The 20,170-nt window shown below is 39.0% G+C and overlaps 1 protein-coding gene across 5 annotated transcripts in view; it reads right to left on the bottom strand.

Moving 5' to 3' along the window:
* Positions 1-17,074, bottom strand: part of CEP112 (centrosomal protein 112) — a 449,184-nt gene extending 432,110 nt beyond the window's left edge. For 3 of the 5 annotated variants that reach the window (XM_058561413.1, XM_058561415.1, XM_058561417.1), the window contains exons 1-4: positions 16,663-16,812; positions 9,854-9,967; positions 6,279-6,469; positions 4,342-4,514 (exon numbers count right to left, since the gene is read on the bottom strand). In XM_058561413.1, coding sequence (XP_058417396.1) covers positions 4,342-4,514; positions 6,279-6,469; positions 9,854-9,959 — 470 coding nt within the window. In that variant the 5' untranslated portion in view covers positions 9,960-9,967; positions 16,663-16,812. Of the gene's footprint in view, positions 1-4,341; positions 4,515-6,278; positions 6,470-9,853; positions 9,968-16,662; positions 16,813-17,018 lie in introns of those variants that run through there. The other 2 variants (XM_058561414.1, XM_058561416.1) reach the window with 2 other exon arrangements.
* Between the last annotated feature and the right edge of the window lie 3,096 nt (positions 17,075-20,170).

The following is a 20,170-nucleotide window of genomic DNA, read 5'->3' as shown; positions in this document are numbered from 1 at the left end:
CCATTCTGCCAGCAGGACAGAGTCTTATATATCGTAATGTAATCATGGAAGTAACATCCCATCGCCATTGCCATATTCTATTAGTTAGAAGCAAGTCACAGGTCCTACTCACACTCAAGAGGAAGGGATTATACAAGACTGTGAGCACCCAGAGGAGGATCACGGGGCCACCTGAAAGTCTGTCTACCACAAAAACAATTAAGGTCTTTACCAGATCTCCATGGCAAGTGTCTGAAGGATGACCAAGAAGTAATAATACGGATATAGCCCATGGTTGTAGAACTAAATGAAATTAACTAAACTGTACAGGGATGAGATCTAAGTCTAGGATCTCATCAGTAACATTTTGTAAAACCATGCTCCAAACTCAAATATAACCAAAATGTTTCATTGTCAAGAAAATAAGCAGATATTTGACATAAAAATACAATAACAGATCTATAGTAAAATAGCAAGGCAATTCGGAAAGTGGCTTTTCTAAAAGAAAACATGGGTAATAACATAACCTAAACCAAGAAACATGTAAAAGGAAAGCAAAGAGTAAAACCAAGATGGGACAACACTAGCTATGTGCTGAAGCTGTTTGACGTGAAATGCTAAGTTTACTAGTGTATAATGGTTATTTGGTGGGAAAAAGAAAGCATGATAATAAGCCTAATAGAATATAACCTCGTAATACTTCTAACATGTTTGGAACGAGGCTACATACCATATCCTACAAGAAGAAGAAAGGTAAAGGAAAGGTGCCATCTCCACTGAATAGGGAGTCCTAACAAAGAGGCTTCAAAAGGACTCTGCATCTTTAATAATATAAAAAGGATAGGACACAAACAGCATAATCTAAAATGCCACTAGAAATACTTCACATACAAAAAGGTCTAAGTAAAGCAGGATTTTATAAAGTGATCAAAAAAGAAACACTAAGGGGGAAAATCTTTTAAGATTAAAGAGGTTTTTCAAAGGACAAGTTGAAGTGGTTGTAAAATTTATGAGGCAGCATTAAACTTCAGTTCTAAGTAACAATAAATTATTCATATAAAAACATACATGTGTCAAATATTATAAGCCTCTTAAACTTTTTACAACAATTTCTTGCAGAACTGATTAGATGTATTAGGTCAACACTAGCAGATACTAACTTTTTCATTAGCACAGTATGACCACTCGGAATAAATGAGCAACATTATAAAAGAAATATGAAGACAGACCATCAAGAGACTCTTCACCACCACTTCTGATCTCATCTCACATATTATGTATTTGGACTTAAAATCAATTTTATTGCCTTTAGCTAAAGCAAATGTTAGTTTCATTTTTTAAATGCCTTCATATATGTAAAATTACAAATATCTGTTAACGTACATGCAGAATAAAATTTTAAATCAAATTAAAACTTTAAAATAAATTGAAATAAATTAAGAGAAACATGTAAGAAAAGATATCCTGAGAAGTTTTGCTTTATAGCCCTAATTGGCCTTTAGCCTCAGTGATATTCTAACACTTGACCAGAAAGATACTTAAGCGTGTCTCTTCCAGCTCCTCCACTGTCTTTATAGTCCTCACGGTGTGTGAAGGGCATGTCTACAGCCTATGTCCATACTTTTCTTAACTTCTAAAATTTATCCTTCCTTCAACTTTTTCTAAAAGTTTTTTTTTTAAATCCTTATGGGCCATTCTCCCTGCCACAACAGACTTGTCTCAAAGCGTTTCTGTACAGATTAAATTACATATGTGGCAGCGCCTAACACAATCCATTCATTCATTCAAGCACGCATATACCATATACAAACAGTTACGGAGTTCCTAACAGGTTCCCGCCCAGTGCTAGGCACCGGAAATACAGTGCAAATAGGAAAAACTCAGTTCCTGCCTCATGAAATTTGCAATCTAGCACAGAGGGCAAATATGGAACCTTTGCACATTGATGAGAGCAACAAAGAAACACAGAGTACTTTGGTGTAAATAACAGAGTCACCTAAACAGACCTGGGATGTCAGGTAAGGCTGTTTTGAAGTTGTGAGATCTGAAGGACTGAGCAGGACCAAAGGCTTGCTTGCTTTTCCCATTAATTACTCATATAACTGATAACCAATGCCTTATTCTCAAGTAATTTGCATTAAAACGCCTATTTATTATAAGTGAGCAAAAAAGAAAAATAAGTTATTTGTTAAAATTGTGGAGATTTTACTATGGTTTCATTTTCCAGAAAAGTTACTGAGTTAATATTTGAAGAATATTCTCACTATGTTTTCTCAAACCTGATCCTCTGTTCTGAGGAAGAAAAAGTCCATTCACCTGGACTCCCCGGAGATCTCAAGTCTATTTCCTGTCCTGAACTCTACTCTCATACATACCTCAATCTTCGTGAATACTTCTACACCTACACATAGCCAGTATATGAAATTATCCATGCACTTATCTCTCTCCCCTATTCACCTAAAACAACGGTTATAAATCAAACGTCCGTAGGACTTCAACAGGTAACAAATGAGTGATTATGCTGCCAGATATAAGGATATTCTTCACTTCTACAGAGATATAGTCTCTCTCCTCTTCTTGAATTACATGATCCCTTTTCATCTATCTTTCTTCTTTCCACTTTTGATAGAATACAGAAATGGAAAAACAAATACTCCATTTTCCTCTTAACCCTACTTAAAGGGGGGAAAAAAAAAACCTCAAGCTCAATAATAGATATAAGTGACCTCACACTCAGTGTCAGGAATTAGCAAGAAATAGTGCAGGCATGCTGCATTAGGCAGTAACCAAGTATTGCTCAGCTCCAACCCATGGCTGTCCTCTGGAAAGACTGCTAGGTCTCCACTTTTTAAAATGAGCCAGAAAATTAGGTTTTTATATAAAATTCCCCAATTGCTCATTTTGACAACTGATTAAAAAATCTTTAAAGACACTATGTAAGTCAAACAAAACAAATCTATCCACATGATTCATTCAGTCCAAGAAGATCAGCAGTTTTCACCCTCTGGTCTAAGTTTCAAGACAAAGGAAACTAATTTAGTTCACCTTCCTACTGCAAACTCCATATTCACTGCACCTAGAAAGGAGGCCAGCCTCTAGCAGGACACTCAACAAATGCTTTTTGGCAAACACCTGATAGATTTTGCAGCCAAACCAAGAATTGTATTCTTCTCTGTATACAGACCACAATCTCTTTATACTTCCATTTACTTGCTATAAGACTAACAAAAATTCCACAATTACACCTCCTCTACTTTTAAATCTCCTAAAATGCAAAAATAAGTATTTAACGCTACCTCCTATGGACTCACTATTCATTTCTTTTTACTCTTTTGAACATATCCTTAATTATATCACTTCTTCCTTTCTTGCCTCTCCATTTTAATTTATTTCCCCTTTCTAATAATAAAATTTCATATGGACTGGATCTCTTGCTTTGTGTTCATCTGTTCTTTTCCACCATAATACCTGAGGTCTGAAAAACATAACAGACTACATCAACTATGAAGACATTTCAAATTACTAATAACATTTCCATATCTGATTAAGGAATAAACCAAAAACCTTATATTAGAAAAGAAAGATTACATTGTTAACCAAATCATATTCAAAAATTAAAATTATCAAGAGAATGGTGAGGAGTGAAGCATGAAGTAGGGTAGATGTCAACTGACACTGTTCAACATTTTAACATTTCAGGGAACAATGCCAAAGGTGAAACTCAAAACCTGAAAAAGTCCAGTTTAAATCTATCCCTCCTAAAGGCCAAAAGTTATACTACAACAATAATCATCTTTTTGTGTATTTCAAAAACTTAGACCTTTACTTTTATTTGCACTAAAAATCCTATTTAATCTTAGTACTCTAGTCAGACAGCAGAGTTCAATGAGGTTTACATTCATTATTTTATTAAATCAAAACAAATATTGTTCAATGAGGGAAAAAGAGAAATTCAAACATAAGCTTCAAGATAGATACATAGGATGTCATATTTTGTTGAAGTCATTGATAACATTCTTAATTCATGCTTGTCATAAAGGAAAACAGAGAATTGTGTTATTTAAAGATTTCTCAGGCATCACTTTCAAGCAATGGAATATATACATATACTTAACAGATATCCAGAAAGTGGCTAAAATGTAATATAATCTTGAATAAATGGAACAGTAAATGGTAAAGCAACACTGTTATTTTACGTACCCAGCATCCCTTACAGCCCTCAACTTGACCAAAATAAGAAGTAAACCAACTACTTACCAAAAAAAAAAAAAAAAAAAAACAAAGAAAAATGGAACATGTGAACCAGTTTTGAGGACAGGCTAAATGATGAAAGATATTCAAAATCCCATTTTCATAGCATACCTGTGGACATCAGCTGGCAACTGTAACAAAGAGTAATCTTCTCCAGAAGAAAGCTTCCATGATTCATCCAATTTGTGTTCACTTGTCCCCAGCTCACCCATTACCCAGTCTGGTAATCCTTCTGGGCTTGAACCTTTTGCTCGTGCTGGATTTGGTTCATCAAAATAGATGGACTAATTTTTAAAAATTAGAAAAATTATTCTTTCAAAATGTACTATACTGAAATAAAGATTTCCATCAAGTTTCAAGTTTGGTAGCAACCTTTCAAATACTTAACGTAAATTCATTTACATAAAAATATATAAAATCTATCATTCAACGTACAATGAATTGTGAAATATTAAAATAAATAAAATGGATAATATTTTTACATTTTAGTTATGCTCTGATAAATGATAAAATTATATAACAGATAAATCTGATAATAATTATTTGTATTACAAAAGCAATATTAGCTTTATGAAAAGATAAATTGAAAGTTCTTTTTAATCATGTGCTCCCCTCTATTTCTTTCTGTAATCATTAACCACGCTGCACCAAAAAAAAAAAATCAGTGGGTAGAGAAACCATAATCAATAAATATCAGAAGTAGAAACTAGGAATCCCTTGATAAGATGGGAACAACGAGTTGAAGACCTGGAATTTAGCTCTGGCCATGCCATAAACTAGGTAGAAAATCCAAGAAAGGTCTCTAGGCCTTCTCATTATTATTATTTATAAAATAAGCCCTTTCCTATGATCCTATGAAACTAGTGTGAATCAGAAAACATAATACAATATACTCGTATCTTAACATATGAATGTGTTTCAGAAAATGTTCTACCTTTAGTCATTAAGAAGAATGCCATTAGCCCATTTATTTCTCTTCAAGTGAACTGGGCTTCGTGACACATTTCTGAAGAAAACTCTGCATTAATGGGATACTTCTGCAACAATTCTCCCAATCCCACACAAAAAATCCTTAAGGGGCTGTTCTCTAGGGAGGGGTGACACACAACCCTCTACCCCAAATCAGGCATGCAAAGCAATTTCTTTTAAATGAGAGTCATTCCAATGTTTGATCAAATATCACGTTAAGTAACTACTATCCCAAAGATTACTGATCTTAAGTAAAATGTATGGCTCTACGTTAACATACAATTGGTAATAGCATTAAAACTTTTGGCATTCTGCCATGGATAACAAAAATTATAGTCTAGCGTGCAGCATGTCTCTTGACTGAATCTGGGTTTAAGTTAACTGATAAAAAACAGGAAAACCTTAAAGGACATACACAAGAATTTTGCCGTTCATTTTTTAAAAACAGCAACTACTAGTACCTAGTTCTCTAGTCAGATTTCTCAAACATCAGTATTCAAACATCACATAAACCAAGGCACATTTCATGGTTACAAGGTCCAAGACACTAATAGTTCATCAACCAAGCTTAATTATAACTGCCTTGTAACAAAGCTGATTTTGATAATGAAATTAAATCAAGTATAGGAAATCACTTCTAAACTCCAACTTATTATTGTCACTTTATCAGAGTAGAAAGGAATTTTAGAAGTCACTCAATCCAACCTCTCATGAATCTTTAAATAATGTATATGAAAGAGCTTAATAAACTAGAATTTACTGACATACATAAATTATTAATATAATCCAGCAAAAATTAGTGGGAAATTAAGGCTCAATATAAAAAAATTCACTTTCAGTTTTTTAGAAATATTATAGAATACTGCAGGATGACTAAATCAAGTAGGTACAGAACCCTTACAGGCCAATATCTGATTTCTATGCAGGGTGGAAAAAATTTAATCAGGGAGAAAAAGCAGTTTTAACTAATATATTATCTAGGACTTATAACTTAATAATATTACCATTCCCAAATGGGACAACAAATTGACACTTCTAAAGAAATGAAACTAATACATCTTTTGGTCAGTGACACTTACCATATACGAAGGTAAAGTTTTCAGTGTCCCTGGTTCAGGTTGGTGTGTAAACGGGCCTTCAAGCACTCCTCGCTTAAGCATATGCAGTAACAGTTTTGCATATAGGTTCCGATTCTTCCTGCCCATGATTCCTGCACCTGTTCCTGAAGGCTCACACAGTTTTCTAATCCAAAGTGCACACCTCTGCCGTTCTAGAAATATATAAGAACTATCAGAGACTTGATTTTTCAGAAAATAAAACATTAAATTAAAGACCTATATAAAACATCTGCTTTCGTCCAGAGCAGGCGTCAGCAAACTCCTTCTGTAAAGTGCCACACAGTAAATATTTTAGGCTTTGGAGGCCATACGATCTCTGCCACCACTACTCAGCTCTACCACTGCAACACAGGTAAACAAGTGGGCCTGGCTGTTTTCTAACAAAACTTTACAGAAAAGGCAGCAGGCTGGATTTGGCCCTCAGGGGCTACAGTTTGCCAATCCCTGGTCTAGAGTTTAACTTTATCAGTTAATTAGTGACCAGGCAAGACAAATGCAAAGAAATATTTTCTCAAAAATAAAATCTCTCGGGGCTGGCCCCGTGGTGTAGTGGTTAAGTTCACATGCTCCACTTCAGCAGCCCAGGGTTCGTGGGTTTGGAACCCCGGGGAATGCACCTACGCACCGCTCATCAAACAGCGCTGTGGCAGCGGCGGCCCACATACAAAAAAAACAGAGGAAGATTGGCATGGATTTTAGCTCAGGGACAATCTTTCTCAAGCAAAAAGAGGAAGACTGGCAACAGATATTAGCCCAGGGCCAATATTCCTCACCAAATAAATAAATAAATAAAATTTAAAAAAATAAAAACATTAATTAAACCTCTGGATTACAGTCAAATAAATTTCTGAGATAAAAATTTTGCTATAGGGCCGGCCCAGTGGTGCAGCGGTTAAGTGCACGAGCTCCACTTCGGCAGCCCAGGGTTCGCAGGTTCGGATCCCAGGCGCACACCGACGCACCACTTGTTAAGCCATGCTATGGCGGCATCCCATATAAAGTAAAGGAAGATGGCCACGGATGCTAGCCCAGGGCCAATCTTCCTCAACAAAAAGAGGAGGACTGGCATCAGATGTTAACTCAGGGCTAGTCTTCCTCAAAAAGAAATAATAATAATAAAAAATTTTGGTGTAAAAACATCTCTAAAATAATTTTAGTTGTATTGAACAATCTTTCTATAATTCTAATTATACAAACCGAGAGAGAGAAAACAGATCTTATTTGAGCATTTTAAACAATCTAAAATTAAATCTCAACTGTTTTATTTACTAAAGCTGATAATTTTCAGGGATTTGTAGTTGATTTATTTAGAGTTTTCTTTTAGCCTCTCTAAAAATAATTGAGGGCTATTTACATGTAATTTTGTAAAATAATTATCCTTTTAAAAACTACCTAAAAAAACACAGCACAGTTTAATCCACATATAATGACCTATTGACTATCTTATCTTGCCATGACACAGAATTGTTTTTAGGTCTCATGAAAACTCTTTCGACATTAATCTTTTTTCAGGCTAACTCAATTTGAGGATTATACATCTAACACAAATCATAAGTCTACTTTAATCTCTTAGTTTCTAAAGGTCATATTCATTTATTGTTTTACTTACAAAAATCGCTGGGCCTGGATTTACCACTTTGCTCATACCAGATTTATCACTATGGGTATGAGAGCTGGCCTCTAAAGAATGTTTGTATTTTTAGCTTTGAAAATTATATAATCACAAAGCAAACTTCATAAGATGTTAGGCACACTTTATGCAAAAAGAAAATACAAACGTGAAAGTGATAAACTCAAACAGTTTTTCAAACTATGTATTTTCTATACACCCCGGCAGCAAACTGAAATCTATATATTTGAATGGCTAGAATTTAGTATAACAACTTGATTAATGAAAAGAATTCACTCGTCTACTTAAAATATTGGAGAAAACCATTATCAAAAGTAAAATTTAGCTGTAAGAAGATGTAAGTTATTATAAATGTTCAAGTTCTTGGGGAAGGCCTGGTGGCGCAAGTGGTTAAGTGTTGCGCCCTCCACTGCGGCGGCCCGGGGTTCGCCGGTTCAGATCCCGGCGCGCACCGAGCACTGCTTGTCAGGCCATTCTGTGGTGGCGTCCCATATAAAGTAGAGGAAGATGGGCACGGATGTTAGCTCAGGGCCAGTCTTCCTCAGAAAAAAGAGGAGGATTGGTATCAGATGTTAGCTCAGGGCTGATCTTCCTCACAAAATAAATAAATAAATAAATAAACAAATGTTCAGGTTCCTGATTGGGATGTGAGTTCCCGAACGTTCATTATGAATTATTAAATAAATAAAAGAGGGCCAGATGTACCAATACTGACAATAAGTCATGAACCAAAGATTATAATTAATCCAATTCTATGTACCTAAAATCCATCTTTAAAAGAAGATGAAATATGAGGATAGTTTGATTTGAAATACATTTATAATGGGAGATTTTAACACAAATTTTTTCTAACCAGCAGATTTAAGACAAAAAGAACAAAAATGGTAATGAATATCAGAAGAGGACAGAGTGTAGAAATATCATTAAATACTAATTCAAATAATTGTGACTGAGCCACAGGACACGTAATATTCATTGTGAAGAATAGCAGAGGAAGAAAGAGGTTACAGCCCAACAAGACAGGAGAAGAGGGTAGAGGAAGAGGCTTGAAGTGACGACTATGTCAAGCCACCTGGACTAGGAAAGGTTGTAGGCCTGGAACAATGGTGACCACAGAACGCATAACTCATACACTACGCTCCCTTGTCCCAACGCAGCTCCCTGGAATAAACATCTAATATTGAGCTGGTTCTTCATTTTGAATATAGAGTTCACTCAGACACCTCAGGGAAATAGAGAACTTGGATAGAACTTGGGGAAAAGTCAAAGTTTCTTGGTCCCACTTCAAACCCTCCACTCAAAAGCTACCAAATCAGATTCCTTAACAGCCAGCCTTATGCCTACTATGACTTAAAGAATCTTCCTGGCCCCTTACACTCTCTCCAATTGCTCACTGGTACCTTATAAATTATCTGAAAATTCTCTGACTTCAGACAAAGACCCTCGTTCCATAATTAGAGATAACAGGCCAGGAATTGGAGACAAGACAGCAACAAAACTCATTCACACTTGATTTTATTCAGTCAACCAATAAGCACACAAGACCAACAGATTCTTTTCTGCTTTGACAAACAAAAGAGTCAGAGAACATTTTGTTTGTAGACAAACATTTCCATGGCGGGAAGGAAAACATGTAGGAAGAAACAGTTGTAGCTATCTTAGAGATCCATGTGACACATGACAAGTAGTATCATAACAAGATCTTTCCACAGTTTAGTAGGACATTATCACTAAATTTCTATTTACCCTTGAACAGCTCAAAGTAAACAATCTTATATCAGGTTAAGAGGAAAACTGTTATTAAAGGGAATTCAGCTTTCTTTTCATTTTATGGTTCATTGTTTTGACTAAATAACACAAAGAAAAAAATTATTCTTAAGAATCTAATTTTCAAACATAATCTTACCTGACCTATGGGTTAATTTTAAAACAAAGGGCTTCATATCTACCACAAAGTGATCAAATTCCGCATCCAGCTTCTCCCATTTTTCTTCTTCACTTTCCATTTCCATAATTCAGTCTATAAAAGATTTAAAATTAAAATATTAAGATCTGTATGCTTGGGCCGGCCCGGTGACGCAAGCGGTTAAGTGCGCGTGCTCCGCCGCGGTGGCCCGGGGTTCGCCGGTTCGGATCCCAGGCGCGCACCAACCCACTGCTTGGCAAGTCATGCTGTGGCGGCGTCCCATATAAAGTGGAGGAAGATGGGCATGGATGTTAGCCCAGGGCCAGTTTTCCTCGGCAAAAAAAGAGGAGGATTGGCAGACGTTAGCACAGGGCTGATCTCCTCACCAAAAAGAAAAAGATCTGTATGGTGAAAACTACAAAACTCTGATGAAAGAGATCAAAGAAAACTCACTAACATTAAATATCCCCAAATTGATCTACAGATTTAATGCAATTCCAATCAAAATCCCAGCAGTACTCTTTGCAGATATATACAAACTGATTCTAAAATTTATATGAAAAGGTAAAGGAACTAGAATAGCAAAAACAATTCTGAAAACGAAACAAAATTGGAGGACTCACATTACCCGATTTTAAGATGCACTAAAAAGCTACAGTAGTCAAGACAATGTGGTATTGGTGAAATGATAAGACAGACAGACTAATGGAACAGACTAGAGAGTCCGTAAATTAACCAATACAAGTACCGACAACTGATATTTGGCAAAGGTGCAACTCATTGAGAAATGATAGTTTTTACAACAAACGATGCTGTAACAACTGGGAATCAATATGCAAAATAAACCTCAACCTATACCTCACATTATATACAAAAATTAACTTAAAATAAATCACAGACCTAAGTGTAAAATGTAAACTATAAAACTCTTAGAAGAAAACATAGAGCAAATCTTCATGACCTTGGGTTAGCCAAGGATTTCTTAGATAAGACACTAAAAGCACTACCCATAAAAGAAAAAAATTGATGTACTGAACTTTACCAAAATAAAAAACGTTTGCTCTGCAAAGTACTCTGTTAAGGCATTGAAAAGATAAGCTACAGACTGGGAGAAAATATTTGCACATCATATATCTCATAAAGGACTTATATTAACAATCAAGAACTCTCAAAACTCAACCATAAGAAAACAAACAATCCAATAAAAATAATCAGCAAAAAAATTAGTCCCTTTACCAAAGAGATACAGATGACAAGCAAGCACATGAAAAGATGTTCAACATGGTTAGTCATTAGGGAATGAAAATTAAAACCACAATGAGATATCACTACAGACCTATTATGACAGCTAAAATAAAAAACGCAAACAATACCAAATGCTGGTGAGGATGCAGAACAATAGGAACTCGCATGCACTGCCGGCAGAAATGCAAAATGGGGCAAGCACTTTGGAAAACAGTTTAGCAGTTTCTCACGCAGTTAGACATACACTTACCATATGACCCAGAAATCCCACTCTAAGGTATTTATCCAAGTGAAACAAATCTATATTCACACAAAAATCTACATGTAACGTTTATGTGGTAAATCCACATAAATGTAGTATATCCACACAATGAAACAGTACTCAACAACAGAAAGGAATAAACTACTGGTACACACAACAACATGGATTACTTCACATGTATTATGCTAAATGAAAGAAGTCATTCTCAAAAGGCTACATACTGTATGAATCCGTTTGTACGACATTCTAGAAAGGGCAAAAACTATGGGCATAGAGAACAGATCAGCAGTTCACAGGGGTTAGCAGCAGGGGAGAGTCTTGAATACAAAGCGGTGACACAAGGAAATTATCTGGGGTGTTGGATCTGTTCTACGTACTGTCTGTGTAGGTTTTAAGAACCTATTCTTTTTTGCATGTGTAAAAACTCATAAAACTGTATACCAAAAAAGTGATTTTAACTGTATGTAAATTTAAATTTTTAATTTTCCTCAAAAAACTTAAAATATTGGTCCTTGTAATTCTTAATTAGCTAGAATAACACTGAATATAAGAGGTGAATCCCAGAAATCAGAAACATAGGTTTTTTTTTTTTTTTTAAGATTTTATTTATTTATTTTTCCCCCCAAAGCCCCAGCAGATAGTTGCACGTCATAGCTGCACATCCTTCTAGTTGCTGTATGTGGGACGCGGCCTCAGCATGGCCGGAGAAGCGGTGCGTCGGTGCACGCCCGGGATCCGAACCCGGGCCACCAGCAGCGGTGCGCGTGCACTTAACCGCTAAGCCACCGGGCCGGCCCAGAAACATAGGTTTTGATAAAATTCCTTAAGTTAAAAATATATCCACACTTAAAATGTTCCTTTAAGTTACGTAATGTCTTGGAAGGGATGTGGACTACCTCCACCTTATGCATAGTCCCCAATTTGTCATTTATTCAGTTTACAAACTACATATTTGGGGAAAAGCTCTGTTCTGCCTCATAAGCTGCCTTGCTCCACAGACTGCCCTCCCTCTGCTGAACCAGCTTCTAATATTTACCACAGTACCCTCTGTCTTATTATCAACAGCCTCTTCATAGAAAGTTCTCTCTGCCTTGTCTCTGTAAGTACACCCTAGCTTTCACTGGCCGACTTGACTTCCCTCACAGTCCTTAGAGGCGAACCGAGGTTTCCCATTCTCTCTCACGCACATGGCATGTGCTCTGGCGTCTTTCTCCCTCTCCCCCAGCCCTGCCTAGGAAGGAAAAGGGTACTGTGCTGAGATCCACACTGCTACTTTCCATACTCTTCAACCTCAACCCAAAACTCCCCTCTTGGGAGGCTCCCACCTTCTGACTTCACCTCCTACTCTCCATTCTCATCACCATCACCTCCCCAAAACCCTTCCCTCTGATCACAGCCTCTTATCCTCTTAACCTCTCTCTCCGTATTCCGCTCCATCTGCTCTTTATACTCAGCAAGACTGCAATCCCTGGACACCCTGCCTCGTTCCCTCCCTAAGGGTTTGCTGGAGAAAAATGGCACTGCCTTGTAGTCAGATAGCTTCCAATCTCACCTGAATCCTGAGGCGTCCTGCACTATTTCCTACTCCACAAAGCAGCTTTTACACTTTTACCAGACATCTGAAAGCTTCTTAAACCGTTCCAGCCTCCCCTCACTTTCAATTTAAGAAATCTGACCTCCTGCTTCATGGAAAAAATAACAGTCAGGCAGGAACACCCCAAAATGCTATCCCCTCCACCTCTCAACTTACCTCTTAAAGAACACATCCTTACCTCCTCTGCTTCGGTATCAGAGGCATTAACTCTCCTGTCTAATGACACTTCCTCTATCACCTACCAATTGCCTACCCACTGTTTCAAACTATCCATCCCCACTGCTCCTTCCTCTCCACAGTTCCCACTCTCTAAACCCCCATAAACCAGTATATCAACAAATACTTGGAAATCTCTCAAAACCTGCTGTATCTCCATTCTCGTTGCCACTATCTCAGAGAAAGCCCTTCCCTCCACCTCCTTACACTACTGCACCAGCCAGTCTCCCTCTTGCCAGTTTCCCCTCCTTTAGTCCTCACTGGCACTAGAGTAAGTTTCCTGCACACAAAGCTAAGCATGTCATTCCCTATTCAAAAACCTCTCCTGACTGCCTACTATAACAGGATACTATCCAAACCCAAAGTGAGGCCTACCAGTGCCTTTGCATTGTGAGCCTCTCTCTCACCCCTTCTTACACACACACTCTAACTACACCAACCCACCAATGACCACCTCACTACCAAGGAACTCCTTGCCATTCTTCAAACACTCTAAGCCCTTCTAAGATTCCACATCCTTGTCACAGATTGTTCTCTCTGCCTGGACTCAGGTAAACGCAGCTCAAATGTCAATCCTGAATAAAGCTCATCCCACATATCCTAGACTCGTTGATCCATTCTCAGTGTGCACTGCTCACATCTGTGTAGCAGCATTTATTACGCTATTTTTTACACATCTGTGTATTATTTACATCTTCCACCGTCTGTGAGATGTTCCTGGAAGACAGAGACCATGACTTACACATCTTAGTAGGTACCTAGCACATTATGTGGTACATATTAGAAGCTGTAAAATTAACTGGTAAATAAATGCTAACCAAATGATTAATGTCCCACTTTCACATGACTTTTACAGTTGTTTGGTTGGTTTTTTTTTGTTTGTTTTGTTTTTTTGGTGACTAAGATCGGCCCTGAGCTAACACCCATTGCCAATCCTCCTCTTTTTGCTGAGGAAGATTGGCCTTGGGCTAACATCTGTGCCCGTCTTCCTCTATTTTGTATGTGGTATTTTGTATTTTGTTTTGTTTTGTTTTTAATTTTAATTATTTATTTATTTTTCCCCCCAAAGCCCCAGTAGATAGTTGTATGTCATAGCTGCACATCCTTCTAGTTGCTGTACGTGGGACGTGGCCTCAGCATGGATGGAGAAGCAGTGTGTTGGTGCGCACCCGGGATCCGTACCTGGGCCACCAGCAGCAGAGCGCTTGCACTTAACCCCTAAGCCACGGGGCCGGCCCCAGTGTATTTTGTATGATGAGCGGTGTGTAGGTCCATGCCTGGGATCTGAACCTGCAAACCCCAGGCCATCGAAGCGGAATGCACGAACTTAACCACTACACCACCGGGCCAGCCCCTGGCTTTTTTTTTCCTTTTTCTTTTAAAAGATTCTGTTCTGAGTACCAAATAGGCCTTCTAGAACAGAAATACTATAAGCCCTTAATTCTATTTACCAAAACGGGTCATCCTACCCTCTACATTACATAAGAAACATTTTCAATTCAAGACTTGGTGAAGATAAATTTTATTTAAGTACATTTTCTGATTGGTTAGTTGGTTTGGGGTTGTTCGGTTGGTTGGTTTTGTTTTCCATGCCTAGAATAACTAAGTGCATTCCTACATAACTACATCAGTTATGTACTTAGTAACATATGGCTATGATACCACAGCTGGATGTTAGATCATAAAGCTGAAAAGCAACTATTCAAACGGATGAACAAATAAATGGAAACTCATAAACCCAGAATTTTAAGCACAGTTCTGGCCTGGAAGTGTACTTCCAGGCTTATACGTGTATCCTGCTCATGTATTCCACCATTAGGCTGAGAGCACCCACAGCTAGGGCTCAAGCAAAAAGATTCCTCAATTATTAATCCTCAATAAATCCTATGACACAGGCGGGAGATGTTAGTGTTCAATGTTAGAGGAAACTAACATTCAACAGTTAAAAGACTCACCCAACGTCATGAAATTAAGCACAAAGCTCAGATTAAAATTCTGAAATCCCTAGCTCTCAGATCCATTATACCTGACTATCGCCCATTTACATGTAAGTCAGCAAGATCTCCAACTAATACAGAAGTATTTTGAAAAGTAGAAAGGCAATCTGAATTACTATAATGATATGCAATACTGAAGTATACACTTTTTTAAAAAACACAATAGTCCACGTGGTATTTGGTAAAAGCCAAAAATCTGCTTCTCTTTATCCCTTATTTATTCTCCAACAAAATAAACAAATGCAAAAAGAAAAAAAAAATTAAGTTACCATTTTAAACTGTCAAGGTATTCTTGCTACACAAATCATACCTTATATACAAATTATACCTTGTTGCAGCTAATAAAAAAGTCTTATTACTATTTATTAGAATTGCAGATTTAAATTATTAGAATTGAAAAATAAGTAAAGCTGTATCTTTGACTTGGGCTTAAAGAACTTATTACTGCAAAAGCAAAAAAGAAGTAAATTGGGTGACTCTTGCTTACAGCTATAATCTATATTTGGATCATGTTTTTTATTTAACTCACTAGCATTGTCTTTTTTTAAACCTGTTTCTATGTGGACAGCTACAAAGTGGGCTAAGAACTTCTCAAGGTGCTTAACTGCCACAGGAGTCAGCAAAGCATAAGCAAGCCACAAATATTAATAGGCCTTGAAAAAAAGCAGCTCCAAGTGCTAAACAAATACACCTCACATACATCATGCCCCTTGGCAAATACAATAAACATATTCCTGAAAGTCGCCTGAAAACAATTTTGTTCAATCAAATCAGATTTTAAATATACCGTGGGTCATGAAACAAACCTAAAATACGTCCTTCAGTAAATCAAAAAGGTTTACAGGTGCATGTTTTACCTGCTTACACATTTGCATGTTTGGACAGTTACCAGGGCGTTGACTGAGCCTTCCCTGACAAACGTATCCCAGTCACCCCCCTTGGAGACAGGCACTATTTCACGGCCATTTCACAGAGGACGAAGCTGAGGCTTAGCGGAGTTAAGTAACTAGTCTAGGGTCCCACGGAGAGCGGCAGCTGGGCCTGAGCACTGGGCGCAGAGGATCCTGCGCTCCACTCCGCTACACCCTAACCACTATGGAGAGGCTCGTGTCATTTCATTTGCCCTTTCTATCTTATTTTTACCCTCTTTAAATAGGACAAATAGCAAAAAAAGCCGCACGATGATCAGAATAAAAACTGCTCATATCTACTTATGTTGTTCTCTCGAACATGGAAAAACAAAAATAAACTCAGAAACAGTCCGTGGCTCCCAGGACGCCGTGATGCTGGGGCAGGGCCTTCCCAAGAGCAGGGTTATTAGGACTGTTCCTACGACCCAGCACACCGGTTCCGCCCTAAGTCCGGAGTCGCCGATGCTGTTCTGGGAGGAAACGTGACAACTCGAGCGGTGCGTGCCCCCGGCCGGGCTGGGCGGACACCGCACCGGGCACGGGGGCGGCCTGCGAGGCCCGCGGGGCCGAGGCCGCTCTCCTACCTCGTCCAAGACACAGATTTCCTCTCCCAAGCGGCAAACCGTTTGGTCCGATTTCTGGACCCCGTCATGTTGACCAGCTCCGTCCGCTTATCCAACTTTACTCAGAACTTTCCCCGTCCGTGCCGGGACTGGCTTCCACTCCGCCAGTGACATCGCAGCGCTCTGCGCCCAGAGCCCCCGGCTGGGCGCGCGCCCCACAGGCCTCGAGAACGGGCCCGGGGCCTGTGGGGCGACGCCCCTCCCCGAACCAGCCCGCAAGGGCGGGGCGACCACCGTCCGCGCAAAATTCCACTCGAGAACCTGGGTGTAGGGGCGGGGGAGGGAAATTCGGAAAAACAAGAACCCGGGGCCCCTACTTGCAAGCTTTCCTACGGGCCGCCGCCGCCGCCGTGAAACGGTTTCAAATCCTTGCGGGCCGCCGCCCAGCAGGCCGGGGGCGGGGACTTCCGCGCTCGCATTCCCCGCCCCCTTCCCTACCCCTCCGGCCCCTGCCAGCGTGAGGCGCCGTTGCCATGGCGACGCGCCGGGATACGTCTGCCACCTCCCAGCACGCTGGGAGCGGAGTCTTCCGCGCTCGCGTTTCCCCGCCCTCCCGGCCGCGGCATGCGCGCGGCGCCGTTGCCATGGCTACGCCTGGGCTCGCCGCGCAGCCTCCAGGCTCGTCCTCCAGCTTGGCCTCCGCTAGGCGGGCAGACATCACTGAATGAGCCTAAAAAAGTGGGAATTCACTGTCTGTATCTCATAACCCAGAGGTGAATGAGATTGGATTAAACGGGAAAATGAGCATTACCTTTTTTTTTTTTTTTGCGTTTAGAACTATCCGAGAAGATCTGAAAAAACTGACCCCAAATTCTGAAGATGCTGCAATAAAATAAAAAGGCCTTGTGTTAGCAAGATCAAGTGGAAAATGTACTTTTTTCTGCTCCTAGGAAGTCTCAACCACCTCAGGCCAGTCTCCACGTCTGCATTGCTATGTTGCAGTGTTCTCTGGCCTTCTGTTACATTTCTGGAAAAGCTCTGAACTATATTTTCTTAAATACTAGGCAGAAACAAAATTTAAATTGTAAAAACACTCACTTAAACGAAATTCATTTTACCACTGTTTTTCATCTAATTTCACAACAGGATTCCTTCTACGGTATCTTTGCAATACACTCAGTGTGATGCCAAGTCTAACATAGGCGTGAAGCGTCTTTTCAATTTTCCATAAAGAAAATAGAAGATTCATTCAGTTGTAACTAGTTACTTTGAAGCTTCCAGAAGGAAGTCATATTTTTTCCAAAGTACTTTTCAAACCCATCCCACTGGAAGTAAACAGCAACAGTTCTTCATCGTTGCAGTGACAAATCATGAAGGCTAAGGGAAAGAAAAGGTATGAAATGCTTTTAAGAATGTTTAGTTTTTCAAAGGCGTATTTGAACATGTTTATAGCTAAAGAATGATCAGTAATCCAAATCATTTGCACTGTGAGTCAGGGATGCAAAACCTACGCATGCAATTGCAGGAATCTGACTGCTCAGTGAAGAGGTTCAACACGTATAACCACATTGCAGGAAGAACATGAAGTTGACAAATGATGTCTAAATGAACATGAGCAGGAAAATGGAATAAAGGGATCAAGGGGAAAAATGTAATAAAGTCAAGTTCATCTGAGAGGAAATAACTGCAGCAGAAAAAATATGACTGAAAATAAAAAGTAAAAAAAAATTAAGAAAGTAAATTTCTTAAACTATTTTCTCTAATTAGGTGAAAGTACAGAGATGAGAAAATCTGAGAAAATCTTCCTTTCCACTTTCAAGAACTAACAGATTGTCACTTTTTTCATTAAAAAATATATACATATATACCTTTATATGCATATATACATATAATTATGCAAACAAAAATATTAAGATAATGCATGTAGAGTTTTTTTGTTGTTTATGTTACACGTGTGTAGCTGGGATACCAGCTTGAGCCTGAGCTGTGTTCACCTTAGGATTCAAGCCTATATGTCATAGTTAGAGGACTGGTAGACAGTGTCTACTTGGAATCTCCTTATGTGAGAACCAAGGAACTTCCTAGGAAGTCACTCATCCTAAGAGATGGTAAACAGATCTGGTTCAATGACATTTTACAAACATTGAAGGCGAAGGTGATTCTGCATAAAGCACAGTGCTGGCCACGGATTGACTTCCAGCTCTCCTCCTCTTGTTGTAATAGAGTGATTCCTAATCTTTTGAGGAACTGCCTTTGAAAATTTTAGAAAGCTATAACTCTCCTCCCTTACTCCATCACCACCAAATGGCCACATGCCCCAAAATGTGCATATAAATCAAAGAGTTTCCAGAATTTCGGAAGTCCAGCCATGGAGCCTAAGTTAAGAACTCCTGCTCTGTGGATTTTACATCTATTTAAACATTGAGAACAGAGGCCGTGAGCAGCATTTGTGTCCATAATTTCTGAAGATAGCAAACTCAATACAGATATTATTGCCCTGGACTCTGGGCTCCAGCAACCTCAGGGCAGGCGTGAGGAAAAACGAGCAGCAGCAGGGATGCCTTCATCAAGCACCAGAGGCAAGAAATGAGAATAATAACAATTACATCCTCACAGCTACACACACTTGGAGAAAAATAAATGATACACACCACATGGTAGTTTAGTAAGATAAACAGAGAGCACCTGAGACCCACCCTGGGAACCTCCAGAAATATTTGGGAAGAAACTGCTGGAATCAGCATCCATTCAGGGACCTCAAGGCTGAAGCCAGATCAATACTCTTCTGTAACTGTTGCAGTATAGCCCCAAGCTTATGTGGCCTGAAAAATGCAGTTTCACATAAATGTTCTATGGCCAAACATCTATGGCAACCAATTAATACAACTTCTATGTCTAGTTCTTTCATAAAGGATAATAATTTGTCAGCTCAGTATATATTTATTGAATACTGAGTATGTGTAGATATCTTAAGGGAATGTTTCCTCTACCGGGAATGCTCTGACATTCTGCTCTTCACCTCAACTTAAATGTCACTTCCTCAGAGAGGCCTTCACTGATTCTCAAACCATCCCTTATTCTCTTTCGAAGCCCTCTGTTCTTCATTGTGTTTGTCAAAATTTATAATCAAATATTAACGATGTTTTTAAAATATCTATAGGCTCCATAAGCACAGGGACCATATCTTCTGGGTTCACCGTTGCAGACCCCAGTGCCTTGTAGAGTACCTAACACACAGAGACAATCCATAAATGTTTGTTGAATCAAAGAATGAATGCAGAGTGATCTTCCGTGCTTTTCTCTGCACCTGGGGTGGAATATGGCCACCCCATAGTGCTCTAGTTTACAAATTTTCCATTCAAGAGGCCCAGAAGACTAACTTGTCTGAATCCAAATTTCTTTCTGGGAGAGTGCATCTGATTGGTCTAATTTGAATCAGATGAGCACATTTAGTCCGATGGATCGGGTATGGTGAGGAGATTGGGCATCCCGTTGTACACACAACTTCATTAGCTCACCTTTGTGCTGG

This window comes from Diceros bicornis, chromosome 18 (genome assembly GCF_020826845.1).
Source record: "Diceros bicornis minor isolate mBicDic1 chromosome 18, mDicBic1.mat.cur, whole genome shotgun sequence".
Classification (NCBI taxonomy): domain Eukaryota; kingdom Metazoa; phylum Chordata; class Mammalia; order Perissodactyla; family Rhinocerotidae; genus Diceros; species Diceros bicornis.
This window is presented reverse-complemented; position numbering and strand designations above follow the sequence as displayed.